General features: G+C 30.7%; 1 protein-coding gene across 1 annotated transcript; it reads right to left on the bottom strand.

Moving 5' to 3' along the window:
• Nucleotides 1–1,514: 1,514 nt before the first annotated feature.
• Hdc (histidine decarboxylase) lies at nucleotides 1,515–17,236 on the bottom strand. Its single transcript, XM_068765859.1, has 17 exons — nucleotides 17,181–17,236; nucleotides 13,203–13,375; nucleotides 12,989–13,102; nucleotides 11,613–11,735; nucleotides 11,255–11,423; nucleotides 10,492–10,601; nucleotides 8,022–8,161; nucleotides 7,727–7,816; nucleotides 7,308–7,378; nucleotides 7,189–7,208; nucleotides 6,134–6,232; nucleotides 4,563–4,641; nucleotides 4,324–4,488; nucleotides 3,643–3,750; nucleotides 3,259–3,429; nucleotides 2,839–2,979; nucleotides 1,515–2,113 (listed from the first exon to the last, which is right to left on the bottom strand). The coding sequence occupies exons 1-17, from the start codon at nucleotides 17,206–17,208 to the stop codon at nucleotides 1,515–1,517; spliced, it is 2,400 nt and encodes a 799-aa protein (XP_068621960.1). The 5' UTR covers nucleotides 17,209–17,236.
• Between the last annotated feature and the right edge of the window lie 1,978 nt (nucleotides 17,237–19,214).

The following is a 19,214-nucleotide window of genomic DNA, read 5'->3' as shown; positions in this document are numbered from 1 at the left end:
TTATTTAGTACTAATTATAGCGTATAAAGAGTTTAAGATTTGGGTTAGTAAATGTGACAATAACTATGTTCTTCATCATTAGTAATTAACAATCGAAATTGTTACTTACTTAATGCAATTTTTCATCTGCTATAAAAGTAATAATATCCGTGGTTTAAAATTAAGAATTACACTGTTACTGGCATAACCAAAAGCTACCAGATGACAGTATAATTTATTTAAATAAGAAGTATGTTCATATTACTTAATATTGAACGCTTTCATATAGTGCTATCTTTCGGTAGTAACTTTTTATAAAAATAGTTTTGATGACCGCTATATGAAGACGAATATTCATATGAAATATATTGATAAAATATGTAAGATTAATACAAAATGTTGTTAAAGTTTTTAACAACGACGGTTTTGATAGTCAGTTTATAAAAAAATTAACGAATGTAAATGTACTTTAGCAATATAGACGTTAATATTGTGAATTTTATAATGGCACAATTGATGTAAATAGGAAATGTTAATTTTTAAAATGACTGTTATGCATTTAATAAATATTTAAGTAGTTAATAAATTGTTTTTTAATTTTAGATTTCATATAACAATTATTTGTATTTGTGTTTTATATTGTTATTTGTGTTTTTTAGGTTGTTATAATATTTATCAATTACTGGGATTCTTTTTAATACTTCTTAGTAATCTTTTTTCTAAATATACAACAGAGGCATATCTATCAAAGATGTATAATATTTATATATACGAGTACATGCATTTATTACTGGTAATTGAAGTCTAAAAATATGTCAGTTTATAGTACAATGGGAAATAAAGACATAAACGTGATTTCTTGCTTCATAAACATTTATTCCAATATAGTATTGCAGATATACGAATATCTATGAATATAAACAGCTTTACTAATTTCAATCAATTTACACTTTTAAAACAGCTAAAGTGTAACATTAAATTTGAGTCGTCAATACAACATTTTTTAAACATTTTATATATTATGATTACATGTGATTAATAAAGGTAACAATAAAATCTAGACAAACCATTTGTATGAACATCGTAGAGTATTTATTGATATTGCACAGCAGTATAATTTGAATTCATTCTATATTTTAACCATCTAATCTAACACTACCTAATTGTTGATTAAATATAAGTTTTATGTATGACATACTACAATTAATACTCATTTAATAATGTAGGCATGAATAGGTTTATATATTTAAAGAATTAATAATTAATGGAATAAAACAATTAAAGAAATTTGTTTACTTGAAACAATCGAGAAAAGAGACAACGTTCAAGAACAGTTTTAAAAATAATGAATGCGTTCATATGAATACTGCTTATAAAATTAAAGTAAAATAATTGTGCAAATAAAATATCTTAAATCTAATTCAAGCTACGATTCTTAAAATACGTTTAACAAAACACAATACACAATATAATACATTTTAGAAAAGAAAATTAAGATATTAGGTAAAGCTAGTTATCTCATGTTAATTTTTCGTTTACTTCCCAATTTTACCTTTATAATGAAGGCATTTTTTACAAATAGCGTCCGCCCTATCTCTTATTGAAGGTGTCGATGTTGCTTTTTCCGGTTCTGCTTTTAAATCTTCTGCTTCAAAGGGCCCTTCGCTAAATTGTTGAATTAGTTTCCTTATGTAATTACCAGGACCTTTAATCGTAAGTTTAGAACTGCACTCATCAGTTTTATTTTCTACTTTATTATTTGGATCTCGTTGATGTAATTCGCTTAACATTTCTAATCCATCTTGAAAATTTTCAAAGGCCTGTGTGATCCGATCTCCAATGTTAAGTTTTTCTTGAATAGCATCAAAATGAACAGACTTGCGAGATATATTATCCTTTTGATCATCATCAAAGCTTTTAGATCCAGTTGGAGTTATTGTGATTTCGCTGTTTTTCATATCTATAGTTATTTTAGCGTCATCAAGACTCAGGCCCATGAGTGAGACATCCATAGATTTAGATCTATGTGGTTTTGGTGCAAGCGGTACTTGCAGTTGGTTCATATCTAAAACTACATCGGGCTTTGTACCGCTAGATGTGACTGGAGATGATGACTTTTCACCGGGACTTGATCCTGAATTTTTAATGATCTTTGTAAAAAGAAAAGAATATTTACTCAATGTAATTAAAAATTACCTCATTATTAAATAATCTATTTATAATGTTGACACGGACATCGTTCTTTAAAAAAAAAGGAAAAAATTCAGTACAGAAATCAAGAAGGAGTTAACGTGGTAGGTGTGTTTTAAAAATACAACCACAATCTATTTGACAATAATAATAGAAATGTCAATAAATTATTTAATTATAAAGATTCTATAGTATTAACATAATAACCCGCCACCTTTAAAATGTATCTATTACCTTAAAAATTCGCTCCAATTGGCTCACTTACTGATCCTAAAATAGAGCATAATTATTTACAAACTTTGCTATTAAATAATAGATTTAAATACAAAAAGTAACAGTACAACGTTTCTCAGCAAACTTCTACTTGCACATAGTATAAATTAATAAAAGCAAAGTATACAAAAAATAAATTAAACATGAGATCATTAAGCAGCAAAATAATTATAATTTTTAAAACGGTCAAAAGTACGTTAAGGAAGCTTAAAAATGAGCAAATTATAACGTCACTATCTAAGAATAATTTAGAGAATGTTTTGAAGTTTTCGAGCGACAATAATTTACTACCGAAACTAAGTTATATATTACGTGAATACATCCAACATTACTAGCTTTCATTATAAAATATTTAAAATGATCACGTCTACAACACGCATTTAAAGCTGGACGTACCGGCCGAAGCCTCTTCTCTTTCTTCTTCGGAACATTGAGGAAGCGATTGCTCCATCATGAGACCCTGCACCATATCCATGCAAGAGTCCAGCGAAAATTTCTTACCGCACATCTTGATACCGCGGATGCGACGACGCATCTCTGACATTATTAGATAATTATGAAATATTTTCTCAAACAATTATTTTTATAGCTGCATTATTTCATTCTTTTTTTGCCGTTTTAGTACATAACTTATTGTTCAAGGAATTGCAATGGATACATGTACTTTATATATATATATACATATATATATTTTTTTAAAACAACAAAAACCGTTTTAGTTAAATAACTTTTTTTTTAAAGAAAATCTGCGATTTCAAATATATCTTTCAGTTTAATTAATTCTCTTAAAACATTTTAAAATACCTGAAAACTCACCAGGGCTATCTTTAGGTTCCATTTTTAGCTGAGCAAAAGTCTGCGCACACGAATTCAGGACTTGTTCATAGTCGCATATAGCGACATGAGTTCCATTAACAATTTTTGGACTCATAGGACTATTGGCAAGAAGTAGACTGGTTCCGAAGGTAGCATTCAGTTCGCGTGTTTCTAATATCATCAAAAGTTTAAATTAAAAAAAGTATTACATTAATTTGATGAAAAAAATTATTACATATTGATATAACAATGATACAGATATAATGTAGGGGGATATAATAAGGAATAATAAGAGCTTGGTTAATATATGCAAAAGTATTTATTACGGAAGTAAAAAATGTTAAAAAATACTTTACATATATTTAAAAAAAGAATTTAAGTTACCTTTAAGGGAGATTCTTGGCTTTTTTGGCACAACGACATTACCATATTCGGACCCAAACACATCCGTTAAAATTTCTGCAGCAACTGTCTTTATCTCATTCCAATCATCTGTAATTAAATCAAATATAAATAAACTTCTAGATAAATAATAAAAAATTAATAACAACTGAATAGAATAGTTTTTTTTTAATTTAGTAAATAGTGTCCCTATAGTACAATGTAATCATAGAATTACACTCAAGTGTAAGTTAAAAAAGATTAGAATGATGCGCGACACTTGATTTGCTTTTGTTTATAGAGTTTAATTCGGTCACTGCTGTTATATTCAAGTTCTTAAGTATTTAGTTGCTCTTCGTATACCATGTAGCGTTTGCAATGTGCCTGAGGATGATAGTATGAACCTTTGCAAATACGCAACATTGCTTGCGCTGGCGACTTAACAAACCTATGACATCCAGATTTGGGATAAAAGCTTTATAGGCTTCATAATGGCTTATATATTAGGAGCTAGTCGTCCACAGTAAGTAATGAGCTTCTAGCGATTAGCAAATAGTAGGTTCTGAATTTGTATTTAATTCGCTTTTATGTAGTTTTTAGCATAAACCGATATATTTTACGCAGTCACTTTGTTGCAATGTATTTCACTTAAATAAATTAGAAAAAAAAATACGTATTACTTACCAAGAATATCTTGATTCGTGGTTCGCTGTGAAGTCACTGTGAAACGAATTACATAGACGCTTTTGAAGCAAGCAGGAACGGCGTGAATGTAGCCACGAGCGTTCAAACGCTTTAAAAGGCGTTCTGTTAAAGCATTATCCCCTTTGAGACGAAATGCAACCATACCTGTGTAAAAAAAAAATTATAATAATATTAACAATATATAACAAATTAAATTAATAACTAATAAAAAAACTCACCAAGGTTTCTAGCTTGCGGTATCTCAAAACGTTGATCAGCCAGCACGAGAGCCTCAAATTTCTGCGCTAAACGCACACTCTGGAAAAAAGTTTACTTATATAAATATTTATGTAGCCGATATAATTTTATCTGTATGTTAAAGAATGATAATGAGAATTTTTATCTGTATATTTTAAATTTTAGTCAACGGATCTGTTAATGTATTTAGATATTTAACACTATTGTTTTATATACAAACCTATAGTTTCTAGACACACTAACAAACTATTTTAAGAGGTATTTTTTCGTTTTTATGCGAAAATTAAAGATATAAATAAAATTATTAAATTGGAGGAACACAATTTAACACTGTCATCTACAATCAATTAAATCTATTTAATGAATATAAAGTTTGTTTAATGTATCTTTATACTCTACAGTATACGAGAATAAGGCACTGGTTTGGTCTATGAACAAAAATCCAAGATTTTTTTTTATGTTATATGAAATGAGCAGTGGTAACCCAGCAGTAGAAGACGGAAACTCGTGCTCGTAGATTGCGGATTCAATTTCCGCGATACTTTAATTCACCATTTGTGCCTTAATTATATGTGATTGCCATTACTAACAAGTTTCTAGCTAGTGATAAATAGCAGCATTCTCTGCGTATCATAATAGCACACTGTGACCGCCAACCTACCTGCCAAGTGTGGCGATTATAGTACATCTCCCTATAAATATCTTTGGGGGTGGTCTATGCCTTGCAGTGAGCGTTTAAGTCTAGAAACAACAAAACGACGAGAACAATATGAGGCGATTAAATAACCTACAAACTGGAATACAAATTTAGACAATTGTTTGGCACCTATATCTACGACCAGGATAAACAACTAAATATGTTCTGTTGATTAGTAAAGTCCGCATCCCAAGATCGAAAACGTCATTTCTTTGTGGATTATTGTCTCAACAATGAAGTCCCAAAAACATCGATACATTGTTAAGTTTCAAATAGTTTATTATTAGTTCATACCTACACGCATTATTAATTCATGACTGGATAAAGATTTATATTGCACTTATATTCAGATGGTTTAATTAAGAAATTAAATCTTATCGTTTTGGACATTCGTTTTTCAAAATTCATTCACTTAGCATCAGACTGTTCTTGGAGTAATTTTAAATATGTTCTTAGTGGAAATATATATTGTCGTAAATTATTATAAAGGATTAGGGTTAGCTAGATATAAATGTGCCCCTATTACTTGTTTTTGCCTCCTCGCAGAAAATCCTTGTTTGGCTCTTATTCTCCAATACTTCGAATGTACAAATTATGGAGCGAATGCTAGTAACACTAAGATATTTTCGTTTTCGTAGCAATGTTATAAATAGTCTACCTGAGTAAATTTTCTCCATATACCAATACATAGTAACCCTTTGGAATACCATAATTTTTGCATTATCTATGTTTATCCTGTTTCTTATTTGTGTTTTACTGACGGCTTTTGTATAAATTGACATGTACGCTTAATATCGCATTAAATTGTAACAACTGCAAGAAGACTTAATTGAATCCAAAAAAAAAACTTTTCACCTCGCGTATATGTTTTTGCAGTCCAATAACTCCATAATTTCGCAGCACGAACCAAAGTTTCAAAGCTCTGAAACGGCGACTCAATGGTATCTGCCAATGCTGTCAACAAGATGTATAAGAATTGTATATATAAATTGAAGTTATCCACAAGCATTTCTGCCGGAATGTGTATTAATATATTCTGGGAAAAAGGTTAAACTATATATATTAAAGCATAGGTAATAAATATTCGTAATACGATAGTTCAAAAAGGTTGGAAATTATATTAAGATATTTGTCATTTCCCAGTAGATTTCTTTTCACCTACAGTTTAAAAAACATATCAAAATATTCGACTTATCATAAGTATACCGTATAAATCGTGTGAATTTACATTTTAAAACAAAATAACCATCTCCAAAACTGTAATCCACCACCAATACCACCACCAACACCACCACCAAATAATTTAAAGATAAAATCGTACGAGTGGTTCTTTCTTATCCGGATTCTCAAGTTGGATATTGGCACCGCATCCTGGCGATATTTTATTATAGCCGTGGAGATTCCTTGACTCGTCAACATCTTCATCGAGTATATTGTCACCGTTAACGTTATTATCACCATTGACACGATGTACATCGCCATTTGTTTGTGTATCTTTTGTCTGAATCCCTATTAGCTTTTTCCTTGTATTCGACTTTTGTGTTCCAACCTATTAGTGTAATAAAAACCTTGAAATATCTCCGTATCAGTTTTTAGTTAAAAAAAATTGTTCTCCTCGTATTTATAATAAGGAAATAGTGAAATTCGAGTTAGTATAAAAAATCGTTCTCTTTTTAAAAATAACTAAAAAAATACTCAAATTATTAATATATTATTATTACATTTTTATAAATTTAAACATAATAATATTAACAAGAACCTAAACACATTACGATGATACCACGTATGATAGACAACGTTGACATCATTCTATAAGTCTTGAACTTAGCTGTGCTTGTATGTCAAGACATTCCATTGATGTTATTATTCATAGACGTTTTAAAAAGACCGTGACAAATTTAACAACTTACCATATAATCAATAGCTTTTCCTGTAACAAGAAATCCAACCCGTTAATTTGTTTTTGGTTAATTAATTAAAATGCATTAATGCATTATTTGAAATTGTTTATTTTTGAGCGACAACTCACCAGAATTCTCGTGACGTAAGTAGATGGGGTTAACGTTGAAAGTTTTATGCAGTGCCGTACTGTCTTTGACCCTAAAGTAGATACAAAAAAGTTTTTAATATATCTAGTTTTATGGAATTTAAGTTCAGTCTCTAATTCAATGTATAGTAGCAAATTTTATTTTAAACATTGTAATAATTAAAAAGTATTGTAACAATAAGTATAATGTCTCTAATATGTTTATTATTATTAGTGTTAAGAATTTTGTACGCGATCAAAATGAAATTATTTAAAACTATTATCAACTGCTGCGTACTAATAGATTGACAAATAAATATATTTTTCATTAACTTTAAATAAGTATATAAGTAATAAATAGATTTTATATGTAAATCTAAACTATAGTACTATTTTATTATAACTTTTATGTTCGTTCTTACCACATCGCAGTACAATCAAAATTCACCATCAACCATTTAGAAGGATTAAAGGCGAAGGAATCTGCTAACTCTATGCCGTCAAGCCAATGCCTGTACAAAAAAAGATAGTTAATGTACAGATAGATATAAGAGTAAAAAAAACGTAAATCAAACTAATACAACGTAATGAATCAATGGAGCTATGAATTAACAATAGATTAAAACACCTTAATCTTTTAATACTGACTACTGAAAGTGATTTAAATTTTATTAATTTTTGTGTTATAAAGGCATATGTTTTAATACAAAAATTCACCTGTACTCAGGGCATACAAAAGCGCTCCCCGCATATGCGGCGTCGACGTGAAGCCAAGCAGAGTGTTTTTCGCAGACCTGTCCAACTTCGCGAAGGTTGTCGAAAGCTACGGAACCAGTGGTACCCAACGTAGCACACACCTAGAAACGTAATGTTTAATCAAATGACATCTCAACAGAAATTTTTTAACGTTAATTTGAATTTACACCGAAAGAGAAGTTAACTAAAACTTCGAGATATTTGAGGGTGACGAAATAATTCTTTTCTATCTGTATACAAAAACTTAATAAAATTATTATTTAATTCGTAATATTATTTATCAGAAAACCTTCACTTATTTAGGGTTCACTAAGCTAACAAATCTATTTATAAAGAAATTTTAGATAAAATTAAAAAAATATAATGTCAAAAATTTATATTGTCTTTCGTTATTCTTCACCTGTGTATAGATTTATCGCTGTTAGAGCTTATTATTCGCGACGCCCTTTAATAAGGAAGGTAATAACGATATACGCTTAACAAAATGAGCAGGAAATCTTAAATAATGTCATCGCGTCGCTATTAGCACGTGACAGTAACGAACTTAAATCTTCTGCGTTGTATAAATACTCATTTCAAAATTATAGCAAAGTGGAACGAAGTGGTTCTTCGTAGCGAAGCATATATCGTTATATGTAATTATATATGAAAATTTCATCAAAGGGATATATATAATATATTGGATATATATAATATATTTAAATACTTTTTTTTTCAAATTCGTCCAAATTACGTATTGTTAACACTGCTATTAAGCAGTATTAACAATTTTTTATTTGGACGTGTATATTTTGCAACTGGCAACTGGCATGTGGCATTTGGCAACTGGCAAGTGTATGAAAATTGCACAGATGACGATCATCACGACAGTCATTATTTTATTTTTTTAATTATATTTTATTCTTTGATACCATTACTATTAGTTTACATTTCGACGCTACTAGGTTACCCATATATATTTTTATCAAATCTTTTTCTTTTTAATTTTTCATTTAAATTTGTTGTAGTCAACATTTATTCTAAGCAGATATAATGAAAGCTTCAAGCAAATCCCCTTAGTCATATTTCCACTGTTCACTTATTACTCGTCTCGCTAATAACTTCCTACCATAATCTCTGCAATATAAATTGGCCCCAATGGGAACACTGCTTCTAGTTCGAGTTATATTAAAATGAAAACACTTAATCTCCCTATAATGGTAGCTTTCATTTGCGAGCCTAAGATGAGAATTTTACAGTAGTTGCCTCCTGAGAGGTTTCATTCATTTTTATAAATAGAAACAAATTTATTTTACGTCAATTATTTCGGAGAAAAATATTACTCTGTTCTGCTATTGATGGAATAAAATAATGGTTTTCATCATTTCAGCGGCAGGACATCCACTATTGGATATAGGCTTTCTCTATGAAGACCGATTAGAAGCGGCCTATGTACAAAGTATTTCAAAGACCTTAACGAGGTAATCTAGACATTTTACGCTGTGCTTGCTCGTCAGTGATCTATACTCCAAAGACTCAAAGCACCAGCAGCCATCTATTCCACTCATTTTCTGGCTTGCCCACTACTACTTCTAGTTGGCAATTTGCTGGGTTGGATACTTTCTTTTATCTACGGGTCTCCTCTTTCCTGGTTCGATATCGCAGAGAAATCCAGAGTATAGTCCTTCCCATAGCTCATTAAACGACTAAACTTGCTAATAAGGCCACAGTTAGACTGCATTTGTGTATAAATTTAAGCTAATAATAATACTACCTAATAATACTCTAATAGTTTTTATTACGATTTATACAGGAAAATCTAAATTAGTCGTAGTAATGCCGTATTCTTAAGTTTTCTTTTAATATTTTACTTATTATTTATTTAAAGTTCTAGGGTTTCCACAAATATTTGCCGCTCCTTTATTTATGAAATAAACTATTTGATGCTAACAAATCTGGTCTCGATCAATTCCGTCTAAAGACTAGATTTTCCAACATCTACTAAAAAAGAATTCAGAGATTAGACTACATAGCATAGAGGCAATAAAATGGTAACGACAAACTGATAATCCTCGACCTGGAGAAAGGGTAAAACCATCAGCTATGAAGCGTAGAATGAGATGAAGATATTATTAAAACAAACTCATTGTACATGTTCTTAATAATAATATTAATATAAAGTAGCGCGCCTCACAACCTTATTAATCGACATGTATCTGACACAAATACTCGCTTTTAATATGTGATGTCTCCAATACTACTTTCCAAGATTCCCATTAATTTCTTACAATCATTTCTAAGAAAACCCACACGTCTAACACCTTATACTCGTTATATAGACTACCGTTTAGAATATTTTTCCGCGTAATATTAAGGAATGCTAACACTTATAATTAATATATATACCAGAATAACAAATGTTACCGACCGACCAAATATGAATAGCGCTTACCCAAAAAGGCACAAGCCCCTTGCTCTTGTCATTCTGAATAGCTTCTTCGAGCTTGTCTCCGCGCATGCTTTGATTTTCATCCGACTCTATGTACCGCATCCGTACTAGACCTAAGAATGTTTTCGTTAAATATAATGCATTTATCTTAAATTTCACGACAGATCAGATCTACATTTATTAATGAGTAAGACTATTATTTACTTTCTTTTGTTTATTTTCAAATCGAATGAGTCACAAGTAAAACTGATCTTCATGGTACAATCACAAACTGAGTTTTTCTATGCAACATAATATGAAAAAAAAATTCGGTTGTTATGTCTAATGTTTGATGTATTTATACATTAGTATTGTGTACTGACACAGGTGGAAATCTCTCGTCTCGAAAAAAACTCATCACGATAACTATAGAGACATGAAATATGTTCATTTGCTTTAACAAATCCATATTTTCAAAGTATAGGTCTTATAATACAACTTAATATTTTTGGACCGAGATAAATTACCAAAATGGATTTTTTTTTAAATTACTTACACAAAAGTCGGTGCGGGACAATCTAAGTGTTCACTTAGACTGTCCCGCACCGACTTTTGTCTATTATTGCACTTTTAACAAATCATTTGTAATCTATTTCCTTCGAAAAATAATCTATTTATTCAGAAATATTTCCAGTAAATTTTCATGAAGATGTTTCTTATTACATATTTGTAATAAGGAAAAATGTATGATTTTTAACAATTTTTATAACAGACTTCAGAAACATACCAATTAATCCAGCTTTCTCAACCGATGAGTGAGCTTGATCAGAACAATAACAGATCAGATGCCCAAGCAACTCCGATGATTGAAGATCCGGGTTCAATTTAGAGAGCTCCATCAAAGCTCTGGTCCGGGCTGCCAGAAGGCTTACAAGTGTAGCTTCACTTGCTGTAGTCTATGTAAAATAGGAAATTATTATTTTTAAAAAATACATTAAGTGTTAACTTTTTTAAAGTTCTTGCCTAAAGACTTTACTAGGACAGATGTCATTCCTAGAGACATTCTCTACATTATTTTTACATAGTATTCTACATTATATTGGCGATATGAATGTACGTATAAAGTAACATTTAATAAACAATACCTGAATAACACCGCCTCCAGGACTATCGTTTTTCTCATTAAGAAAAGATTCAGGAAGCCCGATCACCTTCCCCAGCCAGTTCATAGCAATGGTCTCGAGCTCGGTCCCAGCAGGAGATGAAGCCTTTGGTGACGAGAAATAAAGTTGATATTTTTTAAAAATCGAATACAACACATAAGTATTATATAATAAATAACCACGATAATATCAAAACCCAGGTATAGTATTAGCTTAGTAGACATATTTTCGTGGTTCATGGGTTCGATTTCCGAGTAACGATGCACAAGGTAACATAGTTACAAGTCGTGCAATTTGATGTTTTCAAAGCAACAATATATGTAATAATATATAAAAAGTACGTTTTTGTTTCCACAAACAGATCAATTAATTCCCACATTGTTGAAGCTTTGTACTGTTGTCACGATAATTTGCTTTTAAGTCAAAATATTCAAAACATTTTTTTCTTTTGAAACTAAATTTCTAGCTTTTTGGCTGCTGGAACATTATTCAAATTTGGATTAGCTGCGTTTCCTTAGAAAAGAACTTATTTTTCTCGTCTTCATTAAGTACATGAGCCAGTGAAAAGGTTATATGATTTTTTAACCGGGTTTAATGTCATCGTCATAATTGTTATAATTCTAAAACTGCTGGAAAAAGACCTCCTCGTAGATCGCAAACACGTTTTTGTAGGCCTCTCATAAACCCCTAGCTTATTGTGGAAAAGGGACTTTTACATATATAATAAATTTTTCACCTGTCTGTTATTTTCGCTCTCTTTTTCTAATCTAGTATTCCCATTCATTCTAAATTCCCGTCTTTGTATTGCCTTTCACCCTCTCCTCAATTATAACAGTCTAGGTCTATCCATAACAATGTTTCACAGACTATTCTTATTTTATTAGACCTTAAGTTATTTATTTGTATTTTAGATGTATATTTATCATAGTTAATGGTTCTTTGATTTACTTTATTTCAATGTTTTTATTTACATTTTTACTTTATTAACTTATTCTGTTACTTTTATTGCTCTTCTATCAATATAACATGTAGAAAGCGGCCTGCTGTAAGCGTTTTTCCACCACGTTAACAAGGTAACCTGTCTCTCCATAACCATGCCCATGGTCTCCACTCTATAACCTTAATACCCCCGCGGTCATATGTTCTGTGACCTGCTTAGTGCTACTTCGTTGTGCTATGTCGTTTTCTTTCGTTCATCTACGAATATCTTCATTCCTGAAGTGATCACGTAGGAAAATCCCTAACATAGTGTTACACGTGCGTGTAAATATTTAGTAAAACAATACAAACAAAACTTTTTTTTTAATAAAATAGAATAAAATGTTTAAAAAAATATTCTTATTAAAATTTTCACTTACCCAGGTAAAGCAGAGTACATTCAGAGCGCTCGATAACATTTCTCCCATTATAGAAGGATAACAAGTTAGTGCTGGAAAGTAAGCATGCATATGCGGGCTCTGCCAGTGAACAATCTGCAAAGGAAATATATTTATATTGATCAATTTTCACTTTGTATAAATAACTTTTAATAGGTGTAAATGTTTACAATCTATTGTATAAGTTTGTATATACCCCGGGCATAATATGATCTTCTACATCGCGGAAAATGTCATCCCATTTCTCGGGTAGATGTGGGGCTTCGTTAGGTAGACGCTTGTGCAGATATCCTGGTTGAACGCTGGGGTATACGCGACGATCTCTGATGTTCTCTAAATAGTCCGCAATGTAGTCCACCATCTCCTTGGCTAATTTTAACAAATAAGATTTATTAAAAATTTTGCATTTAAGAGTAGAGATAGAACTATGTTATTATTGTTGATGGGTTACTTGTGGGTAATATTGACATCGTTAACAAAAATATAGCATTAACAACTCGATAAAACGGTTATAAATATACCGAAAGCAAGACGTCATGTATGATAAGACGTATAAGATATTGGAAAGCCCGAATGAACATTTTTAACTGAATTTGTGAATATAGATACGATTCGGAAATCATGAAGTGTATTTTCAAAATGTACCGCACACATTCTCAAATGCATTTTGTCTAACCTAATTAACAATCCATAAAGAACAAAGAAATAAAATGAATGAAAAATAATCGAATGGACTGTACACAAATGGCATCCAATGATCGTCAAACACAAAGAAACTGCTTCACTGACTCAGTTGTACAGAGCTTTGTTGAACTTTTTTACACTCACGTATCTTGTAGGACCGCACAATCTAGGAAAAATACGATTGTAAATTGGATTCCACGCCCTTGTACAAGTAAAATATTTTATTGTTTTCAATCGTATATACTTCTTTTTCAAACTTTATTTGCACTGTCCTTTGAAAGTAAATAATTGAAACATCTCCAGTAATTAATTATACGTATTATCTTACTTGAAAAGATCGTTATATAAATTATATATAGTTATCTAGTAGTACACAACGACGAAGTAAATCATTAATTAGAGTTATTTTAGTTCACTCGGATATAATTAAAAATTATATCACCTATCTTAGAACTGTCCTAAACCTAAAATTCTATATGCAGCATAGCTGATAAAAAAAAGTAAAAGATATTATTAGCGCATTAACAATGAGAGCTTTTTCTCGGCTACGTACATCAGTAAAGCCTAACCCCAACTACAAAGCAAATTTTAGCGATACGCGGCAATAACCGGATCCAGAGCACACAGCGCTAATTAAGGACAGTATTAATGACTTTCTTTTACTTATTCAAGTACACTAAACTTATGAATATATGTATAATTAAAAATAACCCTGCATATAAGTAATAAAATAAACGGATATAAGATACTAATGGCTGGCCGTTTTCGGACAATCACAACTTAATGTGGTATTTTAACATAAAATTAGGTAAAAGTCTTAAATAAAGTAATTAAGCATTTTTAATAAAAAGAGTTTTTAATCTTTCTCTTAGCCGTTACATTTAAATTTGGAACTCAAATGCTTATGCACCAATGTTAAACGGCTGGAATAAGCCGTACCTACCTAAAACAGAACTTCCTTATTTAACGCAAAAGAGGCGTACCACTCTTCAAGTCTACGTTAATTCAGTGAACTTTCCCCTTGATACCCATATATTCAAGAAATGATTGTCAGACTTTTACTTTAAGAAATATTTATAATAGTTATTTCGTAAATTATTTTTCTACAAAATTTTGTTAAAACTATCTAATTCGATAAATCTACAGTGATGTTTGAGTGTAACAAACACTATTTTAATAAAAAAAAGTCTAAGAAAATTTAGTATCATGTCGTCTTAAATCTGTTCAAATGAAAACAGTCTGAACCTTTTACCCATAAAGGAGGTTTAGCGTTAACTGACAAACTGCTCAATAAGTGAACATTTTAACCGGGAGCGAATGTGCGGGGATCAATCGAACGCCGTTTCATTTTATTATGTAGTATATTGACTGTCGTATCAGTTCTATTTCCAACAAGTTTGTGTTAGATATACCAATACGTAATTTACTGTCTGTTAAATGAAGAAATCTGTATCTAATATATTTCTTATTTGACGTAGTTGTTTTTTTTTTAATACCTTGCCGTCAAACATATCATATCATACGTATCACATTTTTGTCTAACATAGAAAATAAATAATTTTAATTTCGATAAACAAACTGAGAATTAGTTTCAAATCCGCAAGAACCATCACTTTCTTAGTAGAAACCTTTTTAGTTAATTTTCTTTTTCAGACATGAACACATAAAAAATCATTTTTATACACACTGACAACCTGCCTTTTAGAAAAAGATTAAAGTAGCCTGCGGATACTTGTGCTTGTAATAGCGTCCGACATGGTACAGACGCCGATGAATAAACTTCAGGTGCATTGTGAAAATCTCACACTGGGGCAAAAACTGGCTTACTAGCTCAAAGTTAGAAGTGCATTGATCTTTGGAAATAATTTCTTAAAGTTGGTAGTTGTTTCCAGAACAGTTTTTGAAATTCTAAAGAGAGAATAAAATTTTAAATCCTCCTTCGAACGCACAGCACACAAAAATCTAATCCATCTTTCGACAACTTCGTACAAGAACCAATCGCTATAGGTCACCGTGCCCAACAGAAATTGTAATACAGAATCGTTTACGATTTTCAATTCACTAAATAAATAAAACAGGCGTTTACTTTTCTCTTGTACTACATTTTTTATCAATAATTTGAATAATTTTGTAATGCATAAAGATTTTTTTCAGCTCTTTTGATTTTTTATCAGCCATCTGCAACATATCAATAGCAACAACTTCATATTCATTAAATATTCTATCAACGTATCAACAGTAATTAGGCCAATACTACTGGTGCTTCGATTCTTACTAATCATTCATATAATGACAGCTTTAGATAATCAAATTATAGAACACGAGGCGACAATTTCTTATAATTATTTGTTTTTATGTCACAGAGTTGTCACGGTCACTGTAATGCTTGCCTATTGCTGATTGTTGTTTTAAAACTTAAATAATATAGTTTTCTATATTTGTTGAAGCTCCAGGAATAACTGATTGCACTGTTCTGAAGTGTATTATTCTCAACATTGAATTTACCCTACCTAACGATATAATAAACTTAGACTTATAATCATATCAGTTACTGTTCAACTTGATACAGATAAATAAACTAAAATGAAATGAATACATGAAAATGCGACAGAGATTGAATAGTGTACTTTGTAATAATTAAAGAAATGGACAGGGCTATGCTCGAAATTTCGCAGCGAAATCGAGTTATAACTGGGGATATCCGCAAAAGAACCAAAGTCACTGACTTAGCTTGAAGAATTGGTCGTCTGGAGTGGGAGTGGACGAAATACATCGCTCGTGTAAATGACGACCGTCGGGGACGAAAGTGTCTAGATGAGCGACCATACGCATGTGGATGCGGCGTGGCTAGGCCTCCCGCTAGGTGACCCAATGACTTAGTCAAGGTCGCTAAAAGTCGCTGAATACGTGCAGCACAAGGTACAGTTCATCGTAACGATCTTTTGGGTAGACCAATGCCCTGCAGTGGACGGTCTACAGGAGGCGCCGAAGATGATGATATTTCATTTAGTTATAATCATGTTATTAGCTTTCTAGATTTAAAAATGGTGAAATACGAGTTATCTCTTACAACACTGAAGCATGGTTTCAATCTTTGGGCCTCATTGGCAAGCTCATAGTTGCTCTACGAACCATGTAGCGGGTTGCTCGTGATTTCCCCACAAAAAAGTGATAAGAAATACTCTGGGTTAAAGGATGGTGGTTCATATAATCCAGCAGCTTGGCATGTTAAAGTGTGCAGGCCACATAGCGCGCAGAACGGATAGCCGTTGTAGCCTTAAGATTCAGGGGTGGAAGAACAGATCGATAAGCATAGTGCAAAACGTCTACCAGCAAGCGGCCTTTTTTTAATTATCTGAAGACACTGAATGCTGGGCGCTTCTTACCGGTACGATTGCAAATCTATTATCTATATCTAGTAATGGATGTCTTACGGCTGAAATGATGATGAAATGACAAAGCTACTATTATCTGAACTAATCGTACTTACCTTTGACACGAAACTCCTTGTGATCCATACTATCTGATGATAACGACTAGTTTATCTAAAACCAAACAGAACATGTTAAATTAGATATTTTATTAATTATTTTTCTTACGCGCAAATGTTAACTGACATATATAAGAAATGCGTTTCTAACATTGTTTGTGATTCTTTCTAATTAACTGAGGAAAAATACAGGGATTTTCTGATGTGTAATGAAAAGTATTACAAATACCAATTTCAAATAAATTATTTTAACCTACTTTTTTCCAGGTAGAATCAAATTAATATTTTCAGCGGGTTTTCAAAATTGATAATCTTATAGCCTTTCAAATTTATCGCAACTTGATAGAAGAAACTTATTAAGAAAGAAGAACGATTGATTATAGAAGAAAGAATTATCTTTCGTCAATAACGTATTAAAATTATAACGATATACTTAAGCAAATAACTAATTCAAATTAAGTTAGAAACAATTTTTATGCAATGATTATACTATCAAGTAAAATATAATAAAATAGAATGAAGTTTTTAATTTAGTTCACATTACGAAATATTTTAACTACTATACTGACCTTTAACACCATTTATTGATAAACTTTACTCTGCCGCTCTAAAACAATTCTAAATCTTAACTTAATCAAATATTAAGCCTGGATAACCGCTACCGTGGACTGTGTTTCGACTATTAGAAATGTGGTGCGTATACAAATACATTTCACACAACGATGCTTAAGTCATATCGACATACCTTCTATGGCTTCCTTTACGCTGCGTAGTTACAATAGATTAGAGTAGTATGTGCTACTAGAGTATCAAGTTGGACCCAATTTATTAAATATATTTAACGTACCAAAATTTATGATCCGTTTTACGCTTAACTTTTAACTAATATGTATTTAAATTAATTAATTTAATTTCATCTACAATGACTAATTAAACTTGCGTCTATCGCATCTATTGTTAAAAAGTATGATATTTCTTAAAGAAATATTATAACATTACAGAAAACTTTGTTAACATAATTATGTTTTCATCTATCAATATTCGAAATAAAGCGACACTGACAAGATTTTTTGATAAGTAGTCTTTTGAAAATTTTTAATTAAATACAGTAACCGATTTAACAAACAAAAACGTTTTTGTGAGGCTTCAATAGTTTAAAAAAGCTTACCGAACTTAAAACATATAACAAAAAACAAGAGTAAAATAGAATGAAAAATAAACAAAAATTGCGTTAAAATTCATTTACTTTGTCTATGATTCACACAATATGTTAAAAAAAAACTTACAGTTGATATCCCTATATCGCCTAAAATACGCGAAAATCACTGTACTGTAAAATAATTATTAATACGTAGAGGAATCTATCTTTAACGTTTTAATTTCTAAATATTCTTTTTTTTACATTAGGCGGTTGTTTAACAAGTATTGTACTATACATGGTAATAGAAAAACAGATGTAAAAGCGTTAAATGTGTACCTCATTTGTTAACAAAAACCTACTTTACACCTATTTCCAATCACCATGTATGAAGATGCAGTGACTCTAAAAATTAAATTAATTTATTTATTCTATTGTAACACGACTGGTCAAGATCTTGCAGCTGTACAGTTTGCGCGGACGGATAGTAAACATTAAATAATTTTAATATGCATGTCCGAATTTTAAAATAGATTTTTCTTACTATATTATTACGATAGTTACTATTTCTGAAATATAATGTTTACCTCATATTAATTGACAGCAAATGACTTATATGTTCACCGCTTCAAAGCTTTTTTCCCTATTTCCAAACGTATATAAGTATTTCTTCAAGTGTAATTTAAAAAGTATTCAAAATCCTTTCTTGAGCAATCCAAAGTAAAAGAAAAATTAATTATATTTAATAATTGCAATTTAAACATTAGGTGAAAAATACTTCAATACATTAAGTAAATGAAGATAATCTTTGATTGAAGCAATAAGAAATCAAAGAAAATGACAAATCTTTCAGATTAATCTGTAAAAATAAATTGAATTTGTTCCGTGCGTTGACA

Source organism: Battus philenor, unplaced genomic scaffold, assembly GCF_028537555.1.
Source record: "Battus philenor isolate CCGP_79_NKW_IND1 unplaced genomic scaffold, ilBatPhil1.0.hap1 SCAF_20, whole genome shotgun sequence".
In the NCBI taxonomy this organism is placed as follows: Eukaryota; Metazoa; Arthropoda; class Insecta; order Lepidoptera; family Papilionidae; genus Battus; species Battus philenor.
Note: the sequence above shows the minus strand (reverse complement) of the source record. Positions and strands in the feature narration are given on the sequence as shown.

What these genes read in the sequence shown, in the direction of transcription:
- Hdc (XM_068765859.1), bottom strand. Translation starts at nt 17,208, where the DNA reads ATGGATCACAAGGAGTTTCGTGTCAAAG. An exon ending in TGCAAAAACATATACGCGAG is followed by an intron (nt 4,642 to 6,133) that starts GTGAAAAGTTTT and finishes ACTTTTTTCCAG; the next exon opens with AGTGTGCGTTTAGCGCAGAA. An exon ending in AAGAGAAGAGGCTTCGGCCG is followed by an intron (nt 2,114 to 2,838) that starts GTACGTCCAGCT and finishes TTAAAAATTCAG; the next exon opens with GATCAAGTCCCGGTGAAAAG.